General features: G+C 37.6%; 1 protein-coding gene and 1 non-coding gene across 2 annotated transcripts; both read right to left on the bottom strand.

The window, feature by feature from the left end:
- Positions 1-1,367: 1,367 nt before the first annotated feature.
- Positions 1,368-16,479, bottom strand: LOC125118050 (nucleosome assembly protein 1-like 2). The gene is made up of 3 exons (XM_047764215.1): positions 16,404-16,479; positions 14,653-14,718; positions 1,368-3,601 (listed from the first exon to the last, which is right to left on the bottom strand). Exons 1-3 carry the CDS (start codon positions 16,477-16,479, stop codon positions 2,130-2,132), a joined length of 1,614 nt encoding a protein of 537 aa, XP_047620171.1. The 3' UTR covers positions 1,368-2,129.
- Positions 13,971-14,077, bottom strand: LOC125119033 (U6 spliceosomal RNA). The gene has a single exon (XR_007132990.1). It is a non-coding gene; the product is annotated as a U6 spliceosomal RNA (small nuclear RNA).
- Positions 16,480-25,035: the final 8,556 nt, after the last annotated feature.

Here is a 25,035-nt window from a genome sequence, read left to right on the forward strand (position 1 = left end):
AATATGCCGTGGGGTGGCCAATAAATAAATAAATAAATAAAAAGCAGGATACAGGAGTTTCCAGGGGGTGTAGCAGTTAAAGGACCTGGCATTGTCACCACCGTGGCTCAGGTCACTGACGTGGCACAGGTTCAGCCCCTGGCCTAGGAACTTCCACATGCCAGGGGCATGGCCAAAAATAAATAAATAAATAAAAGAAGGGTAAAAATTGTATAAGCAGTTAAAATGGGGTTTGGAGGAAAGTATTAGTTGGTATTATAGTTAATTCTTCTCAGCTACACTTACTACTTTTTCATTTATAAAATAAATATTACAGAGGTTAATATTTGTAAAGTGCTTAGAACAGTGTCTGGCACACAGAAATAGTACAATATAAAGTGCTAAATAAAAAATACTGAATTCATATGTATATGTATTTTGGCAATGAAAGGACATGATTAAAGATTACTTACAACAGGCCAATGTTCGTCTCTGTGTCTGTCTTCCTGGGCAGGGTACTAATGTTTTGCAAAATATATCAAAATCATAAAACCTGAACTTCAGTAACCTCGAGCCAAGGAATGCTCTTTCATTTCTAACAAACTTCACCCTTTCATCTTCTGCTTCTCTTTCCTCCAAATCTCACATCTTTGCCTTCCTTTCCCCCTCCCCTGTCCTCTCCAGTCTTTTTCCTTTTCCCTAGCCACTCTAATTTCTCCCAGGCCAGGTCCAAACCACCCTCTGGCCCCACCCCTACCTCTCCAACATTCTATTAACCCTCTCTTTTCTGGCCAGTTAGGACATTCACTGTCTCCTAGAGCCTGGAGGCCCTCTATTCCCCTTTCCCTGATGAACTCATTGGTGCTTTTCCTTCTCTTTCCTTCTTCCCCTCCTTCTTTTCTTCTCCTTTGCCACATTACCACCCCTCTCAATTACTCTTGCCCTCCCTCCTTCACTTATTTCTAATGGACCAGGACCTCATCATGATTTTCATGGAATCTAGGCAGCTTAACCTTCCTGGTCCCTTTCCTCTGTGACATTCACATATACATAAATGAATAATATTTTATATATTTTTTGGTAGAACATAAAGATAATCCAGGGTATATTAATTTTATGTATGCATCATTATTATTATATATTATATTAATTTTCTTCTGATTTCAAAAGGAATTAAAACATCATCGTGGACACTTGAAAATGTGGTAAGTCCTAGGAAATGCATGCTATACACAAAGGATAAATCAGACCTGCTAATACCTCCTAACCAAATCCTACACCTGGTACTTGAAAGGGTTAAGGCCATGTCCTTAACTCGAATACCCTCAGAAGAAATAGTACTTAACATTTGTATTAATTTTATTTTAAATGAATAAACACAAGAAAAAAAGACTTAACCAATCATATAATTTTCATGAAAGAGAGCAACATTACAGAAAAGAAAATGCATACTTTAATCCCCGCTTTGCAGAAGTTCATGGTAGAGTTTATGGCAGGATTCAGGAAATCTCTACCTATATCAGTTTTAACTCTACCTCACTGATAAACAATAATACAACTGAGTTTCTGAGTAGATCACTATATCACATAAAATACAGGAGCCTGTAAACAAGCTAACAGTCAATGATAAATGTGGATTTACTGCAAATGTTTTTTCTTATGCTAGTGGTTTCTCAAATTATAAATCAAGTGTATTCTAGTATAATTTGCTGCATTACTATAACAAAGAGATGAAGGCACAGCTAGTGCAAGCAGAATAAAGACCATTCACCAAGAAGGCTGGGGAACAGGGGCAACCTCGCTTTGCTTTTTCCAAGGAAAAAAGAAATCTCCAAATAGATATACCTCAGTTATAAGGTCTGATAAATTTTCATGGTTAGAAACTAATACCAATCACAAAACTCATGGATTCACAATAGTAAGGTATTCACATGCTTAGTGAATTCACTGCCATCTAGATTTTTTAAAAAGTTTACACTACTGGAGTGCTAGATGGAATGAAGTGCTAAATATATTTGGACTTTGTTTTATACTGAGACTACCAGGAAGAGACAACAGGGTTAAGACTGTAAGTAACTTACAGTTAAGTTTTGGTTATTGCAAATTCAGGCTCTTAACCTGGGAACCAAACTTACACCAACCTCCCTGCTTTAGCGATCAATATCTTCTGCCTGAGAGTCCAGGCATTGATCTTTAGCACCCTCAACAACAGCCACCCCGTTTTCATGAGTGACTTTGTCATAAAACAGGTCATTACATTCCCTGATCACCCCCTCTTGCTCAGTCTCAAGCGCTTCTCCTGTGAAGTATAACACAGCTCTTGGGATGACAAAGGTGCGCAAAGTGTGAGCAATGAAGACGTCCTCCTCATCTTCATCTGCATCCAGACCCCACTGGAGAGCACTGAAGAAGTTGAAGAAGGATTCTCGGGGAATTTCCTGAGTTACGGTGCGCATTAGTCCCCAAAACTTGTGCCTCTGCTTCTTCAGGACCCTTTGCACAGTGATGTTCTTCCCCTCCTTCCAATCTATCTTGCAGCCATTGCAATGCTCCACTGCAGATCCCCTAAAGGGGTGGGGGTCAGAGTAATGGAGCTTAGATTTGAGCGTATAAGTTTTGGTCAGCACTTCATTTGTGAAGTAGTCGTTAGGTTCAAAGTAAAATTCCAGAGTGAAGGAGGGTGGCTCGTTGGGTTTTGAAAACTTGACTTTCATGTCCCGCAAGAGTTTCAGAATGGGCTCGTCATATTTCTGAATCAAGGGAGAGACCTCCTCGACGTTCTTTAAAGCCATGAGCCAGAAATTGGGGATCCCTGTAGGTTCCTCTTTCTCTCCGTCCACATTATGTCCCTGGAGTCCTCCATACTCCCCAAAGAGTTCCTCCATATCTTCGAAATCTTGCTCGCAATATTCCTCCAAGTCTTCATACGCCGGATTCTCCTCTGGACCCTGCATCTGAGCATTACAATCATCTTCCACCTCATTATCATCATAGTCCTCGGCCTTGGACTTCACCTCACACTCCTCTTTTGTGGGCTCGTAGAGCGCATTGATGATCTGGCGCCTCTTTTCCAATAAGGGCCCATATATGCCGGCAAATTTCCTCTCGATGGAATGAAATTCCCTCAAGTACTTGGCTTCTAGGCCTGCAGATTTGACCTGAAGCTTTTTGAGAGCGTACACTCGATACTTAACTGCCAGAGGCAGGCTCTCAATAAAGTCCTCATCTAAGGAGTACCCTATTAAGGCTTGGGGAGAGGCTTGCACCGCCGCATCGATTAAGGGACCGGCTGCGCCCTGTTCCCCAAACTCTTCCATCATTAGCTCTGTGACCAGCAAAGACTCACCTAAGTGGAGGAGACCGCTGCAGGTTGGGACGCGTGCACCCGCACGGGCTAAGATGGTGGCAGAAGTGGAAGCGGAAGCGGCTGCGGCTGCTGTGGAAGCTGGACGGAGGGGTTGGAAAGCAGTGGAGCGGCAGGCTGGCGAGCTACCGGAGCAGGCGTAAGGCTGCAGCAGGAACTTCCCACTAACTCGCCTTTCCCACCAGACGCCTGAGCCAAAGGAGGAAGAGTCCCAAGCCGATTGCGCGGAAGATGACCCTCTAAATTCTTCTTCTTCTTCTTTTTTTTTTTTTTTTTTTTTTTGCTTCGAGGTTCACCTTATTTGTTGAGTAGCTGTGATTGACAAACTTTTGTCCAATGAATGATTAGGCCCATCACACTGCCACCGCCATCCCCCTTCCTAGCGACATCAGCTCCAAAATGTCTTGACGGGAGGGGTGAAGGACCATCTAGTGGGGGAGGGGCGGGCTGAAACTAATGTAGCTCTTAAGCAAGCCTGAGAAAATTTACCTTAGAAAAGCAAAAAGTACAGGCATGAAACGTGACTTCCAAGCCTCTATTATATGGAAAATTAATAGATCTAATAGGGATGACCACCAGTAGAGGTTCAGTAACCTTTTCAATAACATACATGCTTTCCTTTAATTCTGTTTAAAAAAAAATATTAGTTTTAAAATTCCAAAAGAGTTCAAGTTTGCAGCTATAACGTTACCAGCAATTATAAAAACAAAAAACAAACAAAAGAAATGTCCTGAACCCACTGAAAGTATCTTATCTCCCACTGTTAAGGACACATGGGTGGGTGGGGAGATCTTTTTATATTCAAGTACACATAGAAGAGAGAAAGGGTAAAATACTAAAATATTAACAATGAACATCTTTAGACTATGTTGATTCCCTGGAGATTTTTTTATTTGCTAATTTTGGATTTTCAAAATCTCTGTGAAGAGTGTCCATATGTTTAAAATGGTATCAACTCTGATAACATTTCCTAGGAAGAGTAAAATGAGATGGAACAAGGGTGGGGATAAAGGAGGACCTATGGGGACTAGTGCCCACAGTTATATATATGTGTGACTAGTTAACTTTATACCTAGATTATCAATATCCCAGAAGACTGCTGCTGAATTGCAAAATACCCTTTCTCTGTGCTGGCTCTTTTGGAGATAAAACAAAAGAATATGCAAATGTGAAATAATATCCCTGAAAAACAAAATATTTGCTTGAAATTCTGAATAAACTGGAAATATTCAATGACTTGGCAGTAGGGAAAAAAATAAAAAGACATGATAATGTATTAACAAAATGGAATGCCATGTGACATTAAAAATTTCCTAGGGTAGGGGTCACAGCTAGGTTTTTCTTGTCCATACTTCAATACTGACCACATAGAACTAAAAGATTTTTATTTTAAAGAATGTTTGTTATTATATTCCAAATTTAACAGTCACTTTGTGTAATAATCACAAAAATAATCATAGAATGTTAGTTTATTTCTTTCCAGGTTTTTAGATGTGCATGTATGTGTTTATATAGAAAACTACAAACAGTATTATTGTAGTGCTTCTCACTCTACCACATAGCCTCCCTTTTATATGATAGGTTTCTAAGGATGGGTGGCTGGTTGTTTTATAGTTGATGTGGTACCTGTGTTACTTTCCACACATCCAAATTTCCACTTAAAAAACTTTCTTGAGGAGATCCTGTCATGGCTCAGTGGTAATGAACCAGACTAGGATCCATGAGGATGTAGGTCGATCCCTGGCCCAGCTCAGTGGTTCGGGGATCTGGTGTTGCCATGAGCTGTGGTGTAGGCAGCTAGAGCTCCGATTTGACCCCTAGCCTGGGAACTTCCATATGCTGCAGGTGGGGCCCTAAAAAAATTGATAACAGTCAGGAAAAAGGAGGGGGTGAGGGGAAGAAATGGGAGTGGAAGAAATTCTTTTTATTGGGTTAAAAGATGCATGTTCGAGAGTCGCAGAAGTTGGAAGTTCCCAGAAGCTGTCTGTGTGGAGGATGGAGCAAGAAACTTACATAAAATATAAAGAAAAGATGTTTCCCTTGGTGAATATCGTATAAATATTTAACAGCTTCAATTATGTCCCTGTGTGTGTGCACATGTGTGCCTGTGTTTGATTAAAACACATTTAAATTAGACTGAAGGTAGAAGGCTCAAATAATATATGAAGCTTCAGGCTCCTGTGTCAGTTGCCTAGTTTCATAGTTATGAGCCCTATATTGCTTGTTTCCTTTTTATTTTTGTATTTGTGTGTGTGTGTTTTAAATAGTATTTTTATTTTTTTAATTTTTAATTTTTTTAATATTTTATTATTGTTTTTAAAAATTGTATTCCTTTTTAAAATTCCATAATTAGAAAATTCCTTTTCCTTTTCTGATAAATATAATACAAGCTCATTTTAGAAAATTTGGAGAACAAGGGACTTGTGGTAGATAATGAATACACTGGCAATCTCACTATTCTGAGAGAACTAATGTGAATATATTGATGCCTTCCCTTCTTTTCCTCTTTGAGTGTGAACAACAAATAGAGAATTTGAAAAACTGAGCTCTTATTGTACTTGCCATTTTTCCCCTTTTAGGTTCTTATCAAAAGTATCTTCTCATATCAATAAACAGCCTTCAGAATTACCTTTTTTTTTAACAGCCACACCTGTAACATATGGAGGTTCAAGCTAGGGGTCAAATCTTTGACCTATACCATAGCTTGTGGCAATGCTGGATCCTTAACCCAATGAACAAGGCCAGGGATCAAACCTGCATCCTCATAGAGACAATGTTGAGGCCTTAATGGAATGAGAAAGGAAACTGATTTTCACAGAATTAAGAAGGCTAAGACACAAATTCTCATGAGATCCAAATACAATATTGTAAATTAAGTATACACCAATAAAATGAGAGAAACACAAATAACACTATTGAACTACTCTGTTTCAACTTAACAGTTCTAGTTGCAATTACTATATTGCTCTAAATGAAAATACGACTTATGCACATTATAATTATACAACATATGTAGAAAAGTTTTTTATTTGGCACACAGTAACAATTCAATAACTACTGATAACTTTGTCCTTGCAAATTTCTTTCCTCTAAATTTCCATAGGGACAACATAAATTACCAATTTCCAAACAGTGCTGGTTGCTTTAGCTTGTCTTTCACTTAGCTATGGAAATTTCTGCCTCTATTATAAAAATTACAGAACTTTAATTAGCTGACAATAAAACTCCTACCTAGCTCTATAATAATTCTAATTTTAAAACAACAAAAAAATCAGAAAAACTGGTTGACCCTTTAACTTACATTAAATTAGAATAGTGACACAAGTAATGGATACACACTTTTTGGTAGATTATTTTTTTTATCTCTCTGTCTAGATAGACTCTTTAGCTGTGTGCTACATGGAAGTAGACATTCCAAATACAGGGCAAGTTAAATCATATAGATCTATTTCAAGATAATTAAGTTTAGAGAAAGTCATCCATGGGTTTTCAAAAAAAACCCCAAATCTCCAGTGAATTGGCTAAATGGCTAATACAGTGGCTAATACAAATATGTCCCCCTTGGAATCTGTATAGTAGAATGAAGGAAATGTCAAGTCAGTGTGGCTCTAGGTTTGACTTCATGCACAGATGTCAAGTGTTTTCACTGGGCCTTTAAATCCCCAGTATGCTCATACCAACTCACTACCAAAACAACTATCCCACTAATTGACTTCCCAATAACATCTTCTAAAAATAAACAAATGGACATTTGTTTCCATAGACAAAGCCTCACCGTTCTTACATCTTACATCATATTTAGTGGATGTCCCTATTGTTAACCACACACGAATAAATAATGAAAAGAAAAACCCTACTTACTTGCAAATTCAGCTGATTTTTCATGTTGTAACTTCCCCACCCTGGCTTTACTATCACTTAAAAATGACTTTAAGAAAATAAAAGACCATTTACTTCTAACTCATAGATAGAAATTACTTACTTTTCAACTGCTTATTTTTCAAAGAGCACTCCCAGTCTTTTTCTAAGTGTGATTTATAAATGTCTTTTTGTTGGAACTTGAGAGTTTTATTATAAAATCTTCATAACATATTTTCCTCTCTAGTTTCTCCACCTGGAAAAGGATGCCTTGGGTCATATGGTGAATCAGTAATAATGTTGGAAATAAATCACAGATCTCCTGAGTCCCTTTTCTCATTCACCTAGACTAGTTAAATTTATTTTTAAAAAATCATCTAGGAAAATATATAAAAAGAATTCCCCAAACAGAAAAATTGCTACATATCATAAATCTGAAAAAAGAAAAGCAGTAGGAGCTGGCCTAGCATATAGGTAGTTCTTGGTGCTTTTCTGTTGAATATAAAAAATCTTACAACACCAACATAAGAGACGGCCATGCTGTGACAATAAATGGATCAAGATAAAAGGACACTACTTAGTAATCATGTCTGAACAACAACAAAAAATACATGGTTATTGTTCAAAGCACAAAAATGACCAAAACGTGCCCCTATCCTGGTCAGTAGGAGTAAACGATACTAATTTATGAACTAGTTTTAGCCTCATTTTTTTTTCTTTTTATGGCACACCTGTGGCATATAGAAGATCCCGGGCCAGGGGTAGAATCAGACCTACACCACAGCCATGGCAACACCCCCATCTCCAGGTGCCTCTGAGACCTACCCTGAAACTTGCAGCAAAATGAGATCCTTAACCCACCGAGAGAGGCCAGGAATTGAACTTGCATTCTCACAGAGACAATGTCAGGTCCTAAACCCACTGATCCACAAAGGGAACTCTAATTTTAGCCTTATTTTAATCATCCTTATTTTTATATAACACATTTAAAAAGTATGAAGTCATAGAATTGCCTCCACCTCCTGATATCACCCAATCCAGAATAAAGCTTCATACAAATGAAAATCCTGTAGTAAGTCCTTTTGAACATTCACTGTATGGGGCATCCCAGACGACTTTTAAATTCAGAGTTTTACTACTGATCACAGGACTCAGCATGTAGTCATAATGACAACCAAGATGTATTATAGTGAAAGGATACAAATAAATATCAGCAAAGGGAATATGCCTACAGGTTAAAGGCTAGAGGAAACCAAGTACAAGCTTCCAAGAGTCTTCTTTGAGAGATTTCTCACCATATACACTTAATTTCTCCAATGGTGAATTGTGACAATACCTGTGAAACATCATCTACTGGGAAGCTCATTAGAGACTGAATGCCAAGGTTTTTACTGGGAGCTGATCATATGGGCCCCTAATGTGGCTTCCCACAAGGTGACTTTCTGCCCTAATCTGATCTAATTAACTCAGTTTAGTCCTTGGTTTTTTAAGGAGACTGTCTGAAGTTGATCAGTTACAAACAGTTTTGCTTGTCCATGACATCAGATCACCTGCTTTGTGAGTGTGAACCACATCTGGTGGTACTCTCTATAGAAAATGCAGCAAGATACCATCTTCTGTCTCATAGCATGGTCAGGTGTGATTTTAGGCTCTGCATTCTGTTTGAATTCAAAGCACTCTCAGCAACTTTGAAGATAAAACATTGATGCTTTTATTGACGGTGGGGAATAAAGCTGTCAGGAGTAGTTCTGAAAAATAAAAGTCTCTAATGCTTTATCCACCCACCCACTCCAAACCCAACCCAATTCCTATGTTTCCTTCAGTGCCTGTTGTTTTTTTATTTCTTATAAAATCAGTGTGTATTATTCAGTAATCATAATTTACTTTGCTCTAGTATTTTTGTCTCATCCAGATCATTCACCTGGATGAGTTTTATGAAAGAGGCACCAAGCATTTTCACAGAAAACAGAAATACATGACTTAGCCAGATCATGCGCTAACCAAATTCTTAATTTTCAATAACTTTCAAGTTTTTATATGACCTTTACTCCATTTGTCCTGATCATTTATCCAGTGAGAAGCCTCGAAACGAGCAATGCCATTCTGGAGACTCCTGTATTGAATAAACAAAGTGCTTGATGAAGATGTGAGTACCAAGAGAAAGGTGAGAAAGTAGAGTCAGGCTACCAGTCCAGTGCTGCAAAGTGCAACTAATCTAGAAAGTCAAAAACTGCCAGTCAATAATAGCATCCAGCTGTGGATGAAAACTGTTGCCTACCATACAAGTAAACAAAGGATGTTGTAGCCATCAATCCATCAGTCACTGCAGCTGGTCCAACTGTGCACCCTGAGGGGATGCAGAATGGAGAGAAACAGGATACTGGCCCCAGATAGTTAAGATGTATATCAAAGGGATGAGTCCAATGAGCCTGAACTCTTGCATCTTCTTATATATAGAAAAGCACTAAATTCATTAACTTGAAATGTCTGGTTTCTTTTTTTTTTAATTTTCCCACTGTACAGCAAGGGGGTCAGGTTATCCTTACATGTATACATTACAATTACATTTTTCCCCCACCCTTTCTTCTGTTGCAACATGAGTATCTAGACAAAGTTCTCAATGCTATTCAGCAGGATCTCCTTGTATATCTATTCTAAGTTGTGTCTGATAAGTCCAAGCTCCCGATCCCTCCCACTCCCTCCCCCTCCCATCAGGCAGCCACAAGTCTCTACTCCAAGTCCATGATTTTCTTTTCTGAGGAGATGTTCATTTGTGCTGGATATTAGATTTCAGTTATAAGTGATATCATATGGTATTTGTCTTTCTCTTTCTGGCTCATTTCACTCAGTATGAGATTCTCTAGTTCCATCCATGTTGCTGCAAATGGCATTATGTCATTCTTTTTATTGCTGAGTAGTATTCCATTGTGTATATATACCACCTCTTCCGAATCCAATCATCTGTCGATGGACATTTGGGTTGTTTCCATGTCTTGGCTATTGTGAATAGTGCTGCAATGAACATGCGGGTGCATGTGTCTCTTTTAAGTAGAGTTTTGTCCGGATAGATGCCCAAGAGTGGGATTGCGGGGTCATATGGAAGTTCTATGTGTAGATTTCTAAGGTATCTCCAGACCGTTCTCCATAGTGGCTGTACCAGTTGACATTCCCACCAACAGTGCAGGAGGGTTCCCTTTTCTCCACAGCCCCTCCAGCACTTGTTATTTGTGGATTTATTAATGATGGCCATTCTGACTGGTGTGAGGTGATATCTCATGGTAGTTTTGATTGGCATTGCTCTTATAACCAGCGATGTTGAGCATTTTTTCATGTGTTTGCTGGCCATCTGTATATCTTCTTTGGAGAAATGTCTATTCAGGTCTTTTGCCCATTTTTCCATTGATTGATTGGCTTTTTTGCTGTTGGGTTGTATAAGTTGTTTGTATATTCTAGAGATTAAGCCCTTGTCGGTTGCATCATTTGAAACTATTTTCTCCCATTCTGTAAGTTGTCTTTTTGTTTTCTTTTGGGTTTCCTTTGCTGTGCAAAAGCTTTTCAGTTTGATGAGGTCCCATGGGTGTATTTTTGCTCTAATTTCGATTGCTTTGGGAGACTGACCTGAGAAAATATTCATGATGTTGATGTCAGAGAGTGTTTTGCCTATGTTTTCTTCTAGGAGTTTGATGGTGTCCTGTCGTGTATTTAAGTCTTTCAGCCATTTTGAGTGTATTTTGGTGCGTGGTGTGAGGGTGTGTTCTAGTTTCATTGCTTTGCATGCAGCTGTCCAGCTTTCCCAGCAATGCTTGCTGAATAGACTTTCTTTTTCCCATTTTATGTTCTTGCCTCCCTTGTCAATGATTAATGGACCATAGGTGTCAGGGTTTATTTCTGGATTCTCTATTCTGTTCCATTGGTCTGTCTGTCTGTTTTGATACCAGTACCACACTGTTTTGATGACTGTGGCTTTGTAGTATTTCTTGAAGTCTGGGAGAGTGATGCCTCCTGCTTGGTTTCTGTTTCTCAGGATTGCTTTGGCGATTCTGGGTCTTTTGTGGTTCCATCTAAATGTTTGGATTGTTTGTTCTAGTTCTGTGAAAAATGTCCTGGGTCATTGGATAGGGATTGCATTGAATCTGTAGATTGCTTTGGGTAGTATGGCCGTTTTTACAATATTGATTTTCCCAATCCAGGAACATGGAATATCTTTCCATTTCTTTACATCTTCTTTGATTTCTTTGATGGAAGTTTTATAGTTCTCGGCATATAGGTCCTTTACTTCCTTGGTCAGGTGTATTCCAAGGTATTTGATTTTGTGAGGTGCAATTTTAAAAGGTATTGTATTTTTGTATTCCTTTTCTAATATTTCATTGCTGGTATACAGAAATGCAACTGACTTCTGAATGTTAATCTTATATCCTGCTACTTTGCTGAATTTATTAATCAGTTCAAGTAGCTTTTGGGTTGAGTCCTTCGGGTTTTCTATGTATAGTATCATGTCATCTGCATACAGTGACAGTTGTATCTCTTCTCTTCCTATATGGATGCCTTTTATTTCTTTTGTTTGTCTAATTGCTGTGGCTAGGACTTCCAAAACTATGTTGAAGAGCAATGGTGAGAGTGGGCATCCCTGTCTCGTTCCAGATTTGAGTGAGGAGGCTTTCAGTTTTTCCCCATTGAGGATTATATTTGCTGTGGGTTTATCATAAATGGCTTTGATTATATTCAGGAATGTTCCCTCTATACCCACTTTGGCGAGGGTCTTGATCATGAATGGATGTTGGACTTTGTCAAACGCTTTTTCTGCGTCTATTGAGATGATCATATGATTTTTGACTTTTCTTTTGTTAATGTGGTGTATGATGCTGATTGATTTGCGTATGTTGAACCATCCTTGTGAACCTGGGATGAACCCAACCTGGTCATGGTGTATAATTTTTTTGGTATGTTGTTGGATTCGGTTGGCTAAGATTTTGTTGAGAATTTCTGCATCTATATTCATCAATGATATTGGGCGACAGTTTTCTTTTTTGGTGGTATCTCTGTCTGGTTTTGGAATGAGGGTGATGGTGGCATCATAGAATGTCTTTGGGAGTATTCCTTCTTCTTCAACCTTTTGAAAGAGTTTAAGGAGGATGGGCACCAATTCCTCTTTATATGTTTGATAGAATTCACCTGTGAAGCCGTCTGGTCCTGGACTTTTATTTGTCGGGAGTGATTTTATGACCTCTTCAATTTCATTTCTAGTGACCGGTCTGTTCAGTTGGTCTGTTTCTACTTGATTCAGTTTTGGCAGGCTGTAAGATTCTAGAAAATTGTCCATTTCTTCCAGATTGTCAAACTTGTTGCTGTAGAGTTGTTCATAGTCCTCTCTTATGGTTTTTTGTATTTCTGCAGTATCCGTTGTGATTTCTCCTTTTTCATGTATAATTTTGGTTATTTGGGTTCTTTCTCTCCTCTTCTTAGTGAGTCTGGCCAGGGGTTTGTCAATTTTGTTCACCTTTTCAAAGAACCAGCTCTTGGTTTTATTAATTTTCTCTATTGTTTTTTGAGTCTCTATTTTATTGATTTCTTCTTTGATCTTTATAATTTCCTTCCTTCTGCTGACTTTAGGCCTTTTTTGTTCTTCTTTTTCTAATTAATTAAGGTGGAGGGTTAAGTTGTCAATTTGAGATCTTTCTTCTTTTTTGAGAAAGGCCTGTATTGCTATAAATTTCCCTCTGAGCACTGCTTTCGCAGCATCCCATAGATTTTGAGCGGTTGTGTCTTCATTATCATTTGTTTCAAGGTAGTTTTTAATTTCCTTCTTGATTTCCTCATTGACCCATTGGTTTTTTAGTAGCATGTTGTTTAGTCTCCATGCAGTAGGTTTTTTCTCTTTCCTTTTCCCATGGTTGATTTCTAGTTTCATGGCATTGTGGTCAGAGAAGATACTTGAGATAATTTCTATGCTCCTAAATTTATTGAGATTAGCTTTGTGTCCCAATATGTGGTCGATTCTTGAGAATGTTCCATGAGCATTTGAGAAGAATGTGTATTCTGCTTTTTTGGATGTAGTGTCCTGAAGATATCAATTAAGTCTAGATTTTCTATTGTTTCATTTAGGATCTCTGTTGCTTTATTGGGTTTTCTGTCTAGAGGATCTGTCCATTGATGTGAGGGGGGTATTAAGGTCTCCTACTCTGATTGTATTCTCATCAATATCTCCCTTTACGTCTGTTAATATTTGTTGTATGTATCTGGGTGCTCCTGTATTTGGGGCATATATGTTGACGATAGTAACATCCTCTCCTTGGATGGATCCCTTAATCATTAAGTAGTGTCCTTCTTTGTCTTTCTTTATGTCTTTTGTTTTAAAGTCTATTTTGTCTGATATGAGCGTTGCAACTCCTGCTTTTCTGTCATGTCTATTGGCGTGAAATATTTTTGCCCACCCTTTCACTTTCAATCTATATGTATCTTTTGTCCTAAGGTGAGTTTCTTGTAGGCAACATATTGAAGGTTTTTGCCTTTTTATCCACTCAGCCACTCTGTGTCTTTTGATTGGGGCATTCAGTCCATTGACCTTTAAGGTGATAATTGATAGATGATTATTTATTGCCATTTTGAACCTGGTGTTCCAGTTGATTCTATGGTTCTCCATTCTTCCTTTCTTTTTTTTTTTTTTTTTGGTTGGATGGTGTTCTGTTATTATTTGCTTGAGTGTATTTTTTTTTTCATTTTTTGCAAATGCAATATTTGGTTTTGGCTTGTGGTTGCCCTGTTTTTTTTAAAAAATATGGAACGCTTCACGAATTTGCGTGTCATCCTTGCGCAGGGGCCATGCTAATCTTCTCTGTATCATTCCAATTTTAGTATATGTGCTGCCGAAGCAAGCACCTTTTTTGTTTTTAAGGCCACATCTGTGGTCTATGGAAGTTCCCAGGCTAGGGGTTGAATCAGAACTGCAACTGAGGCCTATGCCACATCCATGGCAGCACAGGATCCAAACCGCAGCTTGCGGCAACACCGGCTACTTAACCCACTGAGTAAGGTCAGGGATCAAATCCACATCCTCAGAGACAACATCAGGTCCTTCACCCACTCACAATGGGAACTCCTGGTTTTCTTTAATTAACAATAATCTGGCTTCCAGTTGTGGTTCAGGGGTAAAGAAACCGACTAGTATCCATGAGGACTTGAGTTCAATCCCTGGCCTCATTCAGTGGCTTAAGGATCTGGCGTTGCCATGAGCTGTGGTGTAGGCCACAGACAGCGGCTCGGATCTGGCACTGCTGTGACTGTGGCATAGGCGAGCAGCTGCAGCTCTGATTCAACCCCTAGCCTGGGAACCTCCATATGCCATGGGTGCAGCCCTAAAAAGACAATCATCATCATTATCATCATCATCTTTTGAAGTTCCAACTACTTGCTTTTTGTTGCAAAAACCCTATACCACCTGGCTCCTCCCTTACCACTTTGGAGCAGTCCCTTGGAGCTATCTGAGAGGCTGTCCTCAGGGCTTAAAATCTCAGTTTTGCCTGCCAAATGAAACATTATTTTCAACTTTTAGGTTGCGCATTTTTTTCTGTTGACACAGTCATCTCCATAAAAGGATCAACTGTCTAATCTGCCATAGGTAGGTAGAGGAGTCGCAATCCTGTGCTATGCCCTCCACCAGCTTACAGCTTTCAACTGGAATCACAAGTTAAGAATGCAATTATTTCTATGTGTACGATAAGAACAAACTTTAATAAAGTGGTTTCTTTTCTTAAAAAAATGCAACCAATCTTTGTGTAAGAAATAAGGAGCCGTTCAATAGCTAGATTTTGGAAAGTCCCTTTAGAGAATAAGCCCTTTTCGGTGGGCATTTTTATGTGATCCAAATGGTCCATACAGGATATTTTCACAGTTTATGGTCCCACAGAGAGATGTTCCAAATCTGCAATAGTAATCTGCTTATTGAGTGGAGCAATTTCATCCAGTGCTAAGACTAAAGCAGTTTACTGTCACAGCAAACAGTACTTGGTTTCAGATACAGAGCTAAGTACAGGCAATTAGCATCTGTGAATACAGGATTCTAACCAAGCAAGAGACTTTCTTAGGCATCAGAAAATAATGTTTGTTGCAGGACCACAGATGTGTGTTCCAAGTTCAAGAAACAAGCAAGGCTTTCAAAAAGTTTTTAGTTTGACAGTCTTAAGAGTCCAAATTGACCTCAAAAAATACACACATCAGGACAAAAATTCAACAGCCTCTAATGGTCAGGCATTTGATTTCCAGAAGGGCTGTTTAGCAGACTAAAATCTCATTTTTAATATTCTAAAAATATATCTCTGCCTGGAAATTCCCTAACTTTCACATTGTCTCAATTTTTCCAGAGGCTCAAATATGCAGTAATCATACCACAAATCACCAGTAACATAGACTGTTCTTGTCCTAATACCTAACAAGTTTATATTCCAATGTGCTCACTGACATTTAAAAGCGAGGGAGTTGTGTCTCTCTAATTTTTTTTGCATTTTTTTCTTTCTGCTTATTGAATAGAGCAATTTTATCTGGTTTCAGTTCAGTATAATTAGTGCTGAGGCTGACATAATTCACAGCAAGCAATATTAGGTTTCAGATTAGTCAGATACAAGCAACTAGCCCCTGATAGGGATAATCTCACTAGTATTTATGAAATTTTAAGCATATACATTTTACATTAATTTTATTATACATCAGCTACAATGGCCACAAAATATAAATTCCTCACTTTTTTATTCATTGCAAGTTTATTCAAATCCTTATCATGAGTTCCTGTTGTGGTGCAGTGGAAACGAATCCAACTAGTAACCATGAGGTTGCAGGTTCAATCCCTGGCCTCTCTTCAGTGGATTAAGAATCCGGCATTGCCATGAGCTGTGGTGTAGGTCACAGACATGACTCGGACCTTGCATTGCTGTGGCTGTGGTGTAGGCCGGCAGCTATAGCTCTGATTAGACCCCCTAGCCTGGGAACCTCCATATGCTGCAAGTGTGGCCCTAAAAAAAAATCACCAGTAAATTCAGAAATTATAGGGTAAACAACAGTCTTTAATCAGTTTAAGTGAAACTGTAGGGTCAAAATATAAATTTATCATTCTGAAATGAATTTAGTAAAGTCACTGAGTCTTTTTAGAGAATAATTTGAATATCTACATTGTAGGTTTTCCCAATCTACCCTCTCACCCCCGAATAAGTACCATTCCCTTCTGTAATGTCTACTTCAATAACTGTTCCAGGAAGTGGATTCTGAAGTCTTTCTCCAGTGAGAAACATTCTTCACAATTGTGGTTTGTGATAGACTTAAGCTTATGATGAATGTCATCACATGCTCTCAGTCACATTTCAAAATGTCCAGGGCATTGAATCTAACACAGATTTTTATGAACCTCTGACTTAAACTCAATGAGTATGGCCACTGTGCTTAGAATATGCCCTCTGCTTTCCTATATGACCTTGTATTGATGGGCAACTTCAAAAGCAAAAACCTCTAAAAGATAGATACTGGGAACAGAAATAGAAAACAATTTTCTAGTAAAATCTACCAGGATTCTTACTCTACTTTGGTTGTTTGATCGGGTCTGGGATTTCTTGCTAATATTGTTCTCCACACAGACTAGACAGCCTGATATTTCTTTTTATAACAAAACACTGTAGGAATATTTACTTCCTCAGAGATAGATATCTGAGGAAATAACTATTCTATTATATATAATTTACTTTATATATATCAGAGGAAGTAAATATATGTATATCTGTGTGTACTCACACCCATTCATTCACACTTATTCATATATATGAGTTCTCTGTATTCTGAAAACAAATTCTTCATGTGTTCAACATATTCTTCCCCAACATGTCCCTTGCTTTCTGTTTTCCTAATAGTGTCCTTGAGAAAGAAAACGTTCCAATTTTGATGAAGGATAATTTATCTTATTATTTTCTTTTGTATGTCTTGCTTTCTGTGCTCTAGGTAAGAAACTATTAACTCCATGGTCACAAATATTTTCTCCTTTCTTCTAGATATATTATAACATAGGTTTTCATATTGAAGCTACGTTCCATTAAATTATGTTTTGTGAGTAGTGTGAGGTAAGGAGTTGCTTGTCATTATTTTTTTCATACAGATATCCATTTGATCCAGTAAAATTTGTTGAATAAACTTCTTTTTACTCACTGAATTGCCTTGTGCCTCTGTTTAAACTCATTGACTGTATATGTTTGGGTCTATATCTGGACTCTATTCTTTTATAAATTCATTTTCCAATTGTCTTGTAGAGCTGGTCTACTGACAAACAATTATCTCAGATTTTCACCAAAAATATCTTTACTTAACCTTAATTTTAATAGGAGTTTTCTTTGATAGAGAATACTGGATTCACATATTGATTTCCTTTTTCATCAAAGATGCTGTTCCACTGTATCCCGCCTTACATTGTTTCATGAGAAGTTAGAGATAATTCTTGTCTTTGTCCCCCTCTTTCACTGGTTTTCTATAATTTAATTATGATATGCTTTGGCACCGTTCTCTTTCTTTTACCCTGCTTGGGGTTCACTGTAGCCCCAGGGAGCTGAAATCATAAACAATAGCTAAATGTTTTTTATAACCTCCCTGTGGCAATCCTAAAATTCCTCAGTCAGGAAGTTCCCGTGGTGGCACAGTGGAAACGAACCTGACAAATATCCATGAGGACACAGGTTTGATCCCTGGCCTCGTTCAGTGGGTTAAGGATCCAGCATTGCTGTGAGCTGTGGTGTAGGATGCAGATGCAGCTTGGATCTCATGTTGCTGTGGCTGTGGTATAGGCCAGCAGCTGTAGCTCCAATTTGACCCCTGGCCTGGGAACTTCCATATGCCACAAGTGCAGCCCTAAAAAGCAAAAATAAATAAAATAAAATAATAAATAAAATTCCCCTGTCAGGATAGTTTTGATATGAAGAGAGATCTTCAATTTTCCATCTTCCTGATTCCGTCACAAGGATGATATTGGCAGAGCCAAAGGAGAAGCTGATCTTCTAACCCAGTCTAGGAGAAGCAGGCAATATACTTATTCCCCTACCAGGATAGTGGCAACAGGGCCTGGCATGGAGCTGAGCCTCCTACGCAATCAGGTATCAATCATCCTTGTCAGTCAAGGCTGGTCAGCATGCCAATCCTCCTTTGATGACTATGGGACCTGGTAAGTAACTGAACTTCTGCCCACACCCAGGAACAATGAGGGAGTATGAAACATTGTGAGGGAGTACAAATCAGAACTCTACTTAGTCACACCCTAGTGTCATTGGGTTACTGAGATTACACCTCACTGGTAGCAATGAGGTGATGCAGGTTGGTGCTTCTCTTTCACCATGAAGGTCTTGAAAGGGAACCTGAACTTTTACCACATCCATCTGCAATGATACAGTGAGTCAGCTCTCTGCTTTTATTGGGTTGATATCAATGGATTCATCAGAGAGCTGAGCATCTATCACTACATAAAAATGCATGCCACAGCTAAAGAGTGACTGCTGGACAAAAAAAAATTAAAGAGAATTTAGGAAAAGACAGGAAAACAGGAGCTGCAAAACTCCTATCAGACAAGATAGACATTAAAATGAAGGCCATAAAGAAAGGCAAAGAAGGACACGATTAATGATAAAAGGATACATTCAAGAAGAGGATATTACGATTGTCAATATATATGCCCCTAATGTAGGAGCACCCAGATACATACAACAAATACTAACAGACATAAAAGGAGAAATTGATGGGAATACAATCAGAGTAGGAGACTTTAACACTTCACTCACATCAATGGACAGATCCTCTAGACACAAAATCAGTAAGGCAACAGAGATCCTAAAGGACACAATAGAAAAGTTATACTTAGTTAACATATTCAGGACATTACATCCAAAAAAATCAGAATACACATTCTTTTCAAGTGCACATGGAACATTCTCAAGGATTGACTACATAGGGGGCACAAAACTAACCTCAACAAATTTAAGAGTATAGAAATTATTTCAAGTATCTTCTCTGACCACAATGGCATTAAACTAGAACTCACACAAGAAAGAAATGAGAAAAAATTGACAGTATGGAGACTAAATAACATGCTACTAAAAACCAATGGGTCAATGAGGAAACAAAAAAGGAAATTAAAAAATACCTCGAGAAAAATGATAATGAAGACACAACAATCCAAAATCTATGGGATGCTGCAAAAGAAGTGCTTAGAGAGAAATTCATAGTGATACAGGCCTTCCTCAAAAAAGAAGAAAAATCTCAGATCAACAACTTAACCCACCACCTAATTGAATTATAAAAAGAAAAACAAACAAAACCTAAACTCAGCAGAAGGAAGGAAATCATAAAAATAAGAGAGGAAATCAATGAGTGAGATTCAAAAATGAAAGAAAAATATCGATAAAACCAATAGCTGGTTCTTTGAAAAAGTAAACAAAATTGACAAAACCTCTGACCAGACTCACCAAGAAGAGGATAGATAAAACCCAAATAAACAAAATAAGAAATGACAGAGGAGAAATTACAATACATACTGCAGAAATACAAAAAAAGAGACTACTATGAACAACTATAAGCCAACAAATTTGACAACCTAGAAGAAATAGACAACTTTCTAGAGACATACAGCCTGCCAAAATTGAATCAAGAAGAGATCAATTGAGCAGACATATCACTGGAAATGAAATTGAATATGTAATAATAATAATAAAAAAACACTCCCTACAAACAAAAGTCCAGGACCAGATGGCTTCACAGGAGAATTCTATCAAACACAGAAAGAAGAACTGATACCCATTTTTCTTAAATTTTTCCAAAAGGTTGAAGAAGAAGGAACACTTCCAAAGACATTTTATGAAACCACCATCACCCTAATAACAAAACCAGACAAAGATACCACCAAAAAAATAAAACTATAGGCCAATATCTCTGATGAATATATACGCAAAAATTCTCAACAAAATTTTAGCCAACCGAATCCAAAAACATACACAAAAGATCATACACCACGATCAAGGGGGATTCATCCCAGGCTCACAAGGATGGTTAAACATATGCAAATCAATCAATGTCATACATCACATAAACAAAAGAAAAGTCAAAAACCACATGATCATCTCAATAGATGCAGAAAAAGCATTTGACAAAGTCCAACATCCATTCATGACCAAGACCCTCGCCAAAGTGGGTGTAGAGGGAACATTCCTGAATATAATCAAAGCCATTTATGACAAACCCACAGCAAATATAATACTCAATGGAGAAAAACTGAAAGCCTTCTCACTCAAATCTGGAACAAGACAGGGATGCCCTCTCTCACCACTTTTATTCCACATAGTATTGGAAGTCCTAGCCACAGCAGTCAGACAAACAAAATAAATAAAAGGTATCCAAATTGGAAGAGATAAAATTGTCACTCTATGTAGATGGCATGATACTATATATAGAAAACTCTGAGAACTCAACCCAAAAACTACTCGAACTGATCAACAAATTCAGCAAAGTAGCAGGATATAAGATTAACATTCAGAAATCAGCTGCATTTCTGTATACTAACAATGAAATATTAGAAAAGAAATACCAAAATACAATACTTTTAAAATTGCACTCCCAAAAAATCAAATACCTGGAAATAAATCTGACCAAGGAGGTCAAAGACTTATATGCTGAGAACTATAAAACATTAATCAAGGAAATTAAAGAAGATGTAAAGAAATGGAAAGATATTCCAAGCTCCTGGGTTGGAAAAATTAATGTTGTAAAAATGGCTACAGTACACAAAGCAATCTACAGATTCAATGCAATCCCTATCCAATGACCCAGGACATTTTTCACAGAACTAGAACAAACAATCCAAAATTTAGATGGGACCACAAAAGACCCATAATTGACAAAGCAATCCTGAGGAACAAAATCCAAGCGGGAGGCATAACTCTCCCAGACTTCAGGCTATATTAAAGAAACAGTGATCAAGCCAGTGTGGTACTGGTACAAAATAAACCCAGACACCTACGGTCAATTAATCTTTGACAAAGGAGGCAAGAATATAAAATGGGAAAAAGACAGTCTTTTTAGCAAGATTGCTGGGAAACCTGGACAGCTGCATGCACATCAGTGAAACTAGAACACACCCTCACGCCATGCACCAAAATAAACTCAAAATGGCCGAAAGCCTTAAATATCAGACAAGACACCATCAAACTCTTGGAAGAGAACATAGGCAAAACATTCTCTGACATCAACCTTACAAATATTTTCTCAGGTCAATCTCCCAAAACAACAGAAATAAAAGCCAATGGGACCTAATCAAATGGACAAACTTTTACAATATTAATTTTTCCAATCCAGGAGCGTGGAATATCTTTCCATTTCTTTACATCTTCTTTAATTTCCTTATAAAAATGTAAACCAATGGGACCTAATCAAACGGACAAGCTTTTGCACAGCAAAGGAAACCAAAAAGAAACCAAAAAGACAACTCACAGAATGGGAGAAAATAGTTTAAAATGATGCAACTGACAAGGGCTTAATCTCTAAAATATACAAACAACTTACACAATTCAACATCAAAAAAGGCAACAACCCAATGGAAAAATGGGCAAAAGACCTGAATAGGAAGATATACAAATGGCCAGCAAGCACATGATAAAATGCTCCACATTCCTGATTATTAGAGAAATGTAAATCAAAACTACCGTGAGATACCACCTCACACCAGTCAGAACGGCCATCATTAATAAGCCCACAAATAACAAATGCTGGAGGGGGTGTGGAGAAAAGGGAACCCTCTGGCACTGTTGGTGGGAATGTAAACTGGTACAGCCACTATGGAGAACAGTTTGGAGATACCTTAGAAAATTATACATAGGACTACCATATGACCCAGCAATCCCGCTCTTGGGCATATATCCAAACAAGACTTTCCTTGAAAAAGACACATGCACCCGCATGTTCATTGCAGCACTATTCACAATAGCTAAGACATGGAAACAACCCAAATGTCCAGCTACAGAAAATTAGATTAGGAAGATGTGGTATATATACACAATGGAATACCACTCAGCCATAAGAAAGAACAAAATAATGCCATTTGCAGCAACATGGATGGAACTAGAGACTCTCATACTAGGTGACCTAAGTCAGAAAGAGAAAGACAAATACCATATGATATTACTTATATCTGGAATCTAATATATGGCACAAATGAACCTTTCCACAGAAAAGAAAATCATGGACTTGGAGATTAGACTTGTGGTTGCCAAGCGGGAGTGGGGGGGAGTGGGATGGATTGGGAACTTGGGGTTAATAGATGCAGGCTATTGCCTTTGTAATGCATAAGCAATGAGATCCTGCTGTGTAGCACTGGGAACTATATCTAGACACTTATGATGGAGCATAATAATGTGAGAAAAAAGAATCTATACATGCATGTGTAACTGGGTCACCATGCTGTACAGTAGAAAATTGACAGAACACTGTAAACCAGGTATAATGAAAAAAATAAAAATCATTATATAAAAAATAAAAAAATAAAATGTCTCAAAAGATATGAAGAGTATTATATATAGATAATGAGTATTATATATCTTCTTCACCAAGAAGATAAAACATATGTAAGTAGATATGTATGTACAGTATATATGCATATATAGTATATATATGTATGTATATATATTACCAGAACTGATAAACATATGACATTGACATAATAGAAAAAAGAGATAGCTCTATATAACAGCAGTAATCATCTCAAAACCTTACCTTCAATAATTGATAGTAACACAAGACAGAAGATTAATAAAGAAATAGAGGACTTGAACAATACTATAAACCAACTGAATGTAATAGGCATATATAGAACACCTCATCCAATAAGAAACAGAACACCCTTTTTCTTAAGTGCTCATTAAACAAGTCTTAATACATTTAAAAAGATAGAAAACACATAAACTATCTTTTCCAATCACAGTGGAATAAAACAAAAAATAGAAGAATGAAAGGGAAATACACAAATATGTTGACATTAAACAACATACTCTATAATAAATGGGTGAAGGAAGAAATCGCAAGGAAAATTAGAAATGTCTTGAGACATATGAAAATGAAAAGACAACATTTCAAAATTTATGGGATGAATTAAAGTAGTGCTAAGGGTGAATTCATTGCTTTAATTGCTTACTTTATAAAAATCAGTAACTTAAATTGCACTTCAAAGAATTAGAAAAAGAAGTAACTGAAACCAAAGCTGGAAGAAGGAAATAACAAAGATTAGAACAGAGATGGGAGCTCCCGTTGTGGCTCAGCAGAAACAAATCTGACTAGTATCCATGACGAAGCAGGTTTGATTCCTGGCCTCGCTCAGTTAAGGATTAAGGATCCTTAAGGATCTGGTGTTTGCTGTAAGCTGTGGTATAGGTCGCAGATGTGCCTCTGTTCTTGCATTGCTGTGGCTGTGGTGTAGGCCAGCAGCCGTGGCTCCGATTCAGCCCCTAGCCTGGAAACTTCTGTATGCTGTGGGTACAGCCCTAAAAAGAAAAAAAAAAAAGGGAACAGAAATAAAGCATTCAAGGAAAACACAGAAAATCGATAAAACAAAAAAAAATCAATAAAGTTAACAAAACTTCAGGTTGACCAAGTAAGAAAAAAAGAGACAACACTCAAATTACTCAAATAAAAAATGAGAACGAGGTCTTTTTACTACTAATTTTATAGGAATTGACAGGATTATAAGAGGCTTCTATGAACAATAATACAGGAACAATTTGGGTAACCGAGATGAAATGGACAAACTCTTAGGGGTACATGACCTACCAAGACTGACTCCAAGTACTAGGAACTCTGAATAGACCTATAACTAGAAATGAGGTTGAATCGGTAATCAAAATCTTCCCAATGGAGAAAAGTCTAGGATCAGATATCTTCAATGGTGAATTCTACCAAATATTTAAAGAAATAATACCAATCCTTTGGGGGAACACTTACTAACTCATTCTAGCAGGGCAGTTTCACTCTGATACCAAAGGAAGATGAAGATACTACAAGAAAACTATAGACCATTATCCCTCATAAATACTGATGCAAGAATCCTCAACAAAGTACTATCCAAATAAATCTGCAATGTTAAAATGATTATATACCATGACCCAGTGGGATTTATTCCTCAAAGGGAATTGTTGACCTGAAACAAACAGACAACCAGATATTTCTCCAGTAAATATGGATTTATTTGGCAGGAGAGAATTGCAATTCAGGGTCTGCAACCATGGTGAGCCATGTGCATGTTCCTACATGGCAAGGGAAGGAGAAGGCTTTAATAAAGAGAAAAGAAAAGGTTGGGAGGGCTATAGTAAACAAAGAATCCACGGCTTTTCATCGGCTGACTCCTTGCTAGGAAAAATGAGGAGTCTTTCTTCTTCCTGTTGGGCTCTGCTATTGTCACAAGGCATGAGAATGCCCCTTCTGGTCTCCTAAATCTATTTAATTGAGGTTTCTGTTCATTAATTTTTTTACATCCGGATGGTTCAACATATGAAAATCAGTGTAATACACCACATTAACAGAATGAGGGAAAAAAACACATGATTATCTCAACTTATAAAGAAAAAACATTTGATGAAATTCTATATACTTTCATGTTAAAAATATCCAACAAACTAGAAATAGAAGGCAATTACTGGAATATGTATTAAAGATATAATGAAAAACCCACAGCAAACATCATACTCAATGTTGAAAGACTGAAAGCTTCTAATATCAGGAACAAGATAAGGATGCCCACTTTCACCACTTTAATTCAGCATATTATTAAAAGTTTTACCCAGATC

This window comes from Phacochoerus africanus, chromosome X (genome assembly GCF_016906955.1).
Source record: "Phacochoerus africanus isolate WHEZ1 chromosome X, ROS_Pafr_v1, whole genome shotgun sequence".
NCBI classification, from domain to species: domain Eukaryota; kingdom Metazoa; phylum Chordata; class Mammalia; order Artiodactyla; family Suidae; genus Phacochoerus; species Phacochoerus africanus.

Bases quoted from the DNA above. Each gene is read 5' to 3' on its own strand.
- LOC125118050 (XM_047764215.1), bottom strand. From the start codon at position 16,479: ATGTTTCTCACTGGAGAAAGACTTCAGAATCCACTTCCTGGAACAGTT. The intron at 14,719-16,403 runs GTACTTATTCGG...TTCATTTGGCAG, and splicing joins AGACATTACAGAAGGGAATG to GCAAAACTGAGATTTTAAGC. The intron at 3,602-14,652 runs GTAAGGGAGGAG...AAAAAAAAAAAG, and splicing joins CAAGGGACTGCTCCAAAGTG to AAGAAGAAGAAGAATTTAGA.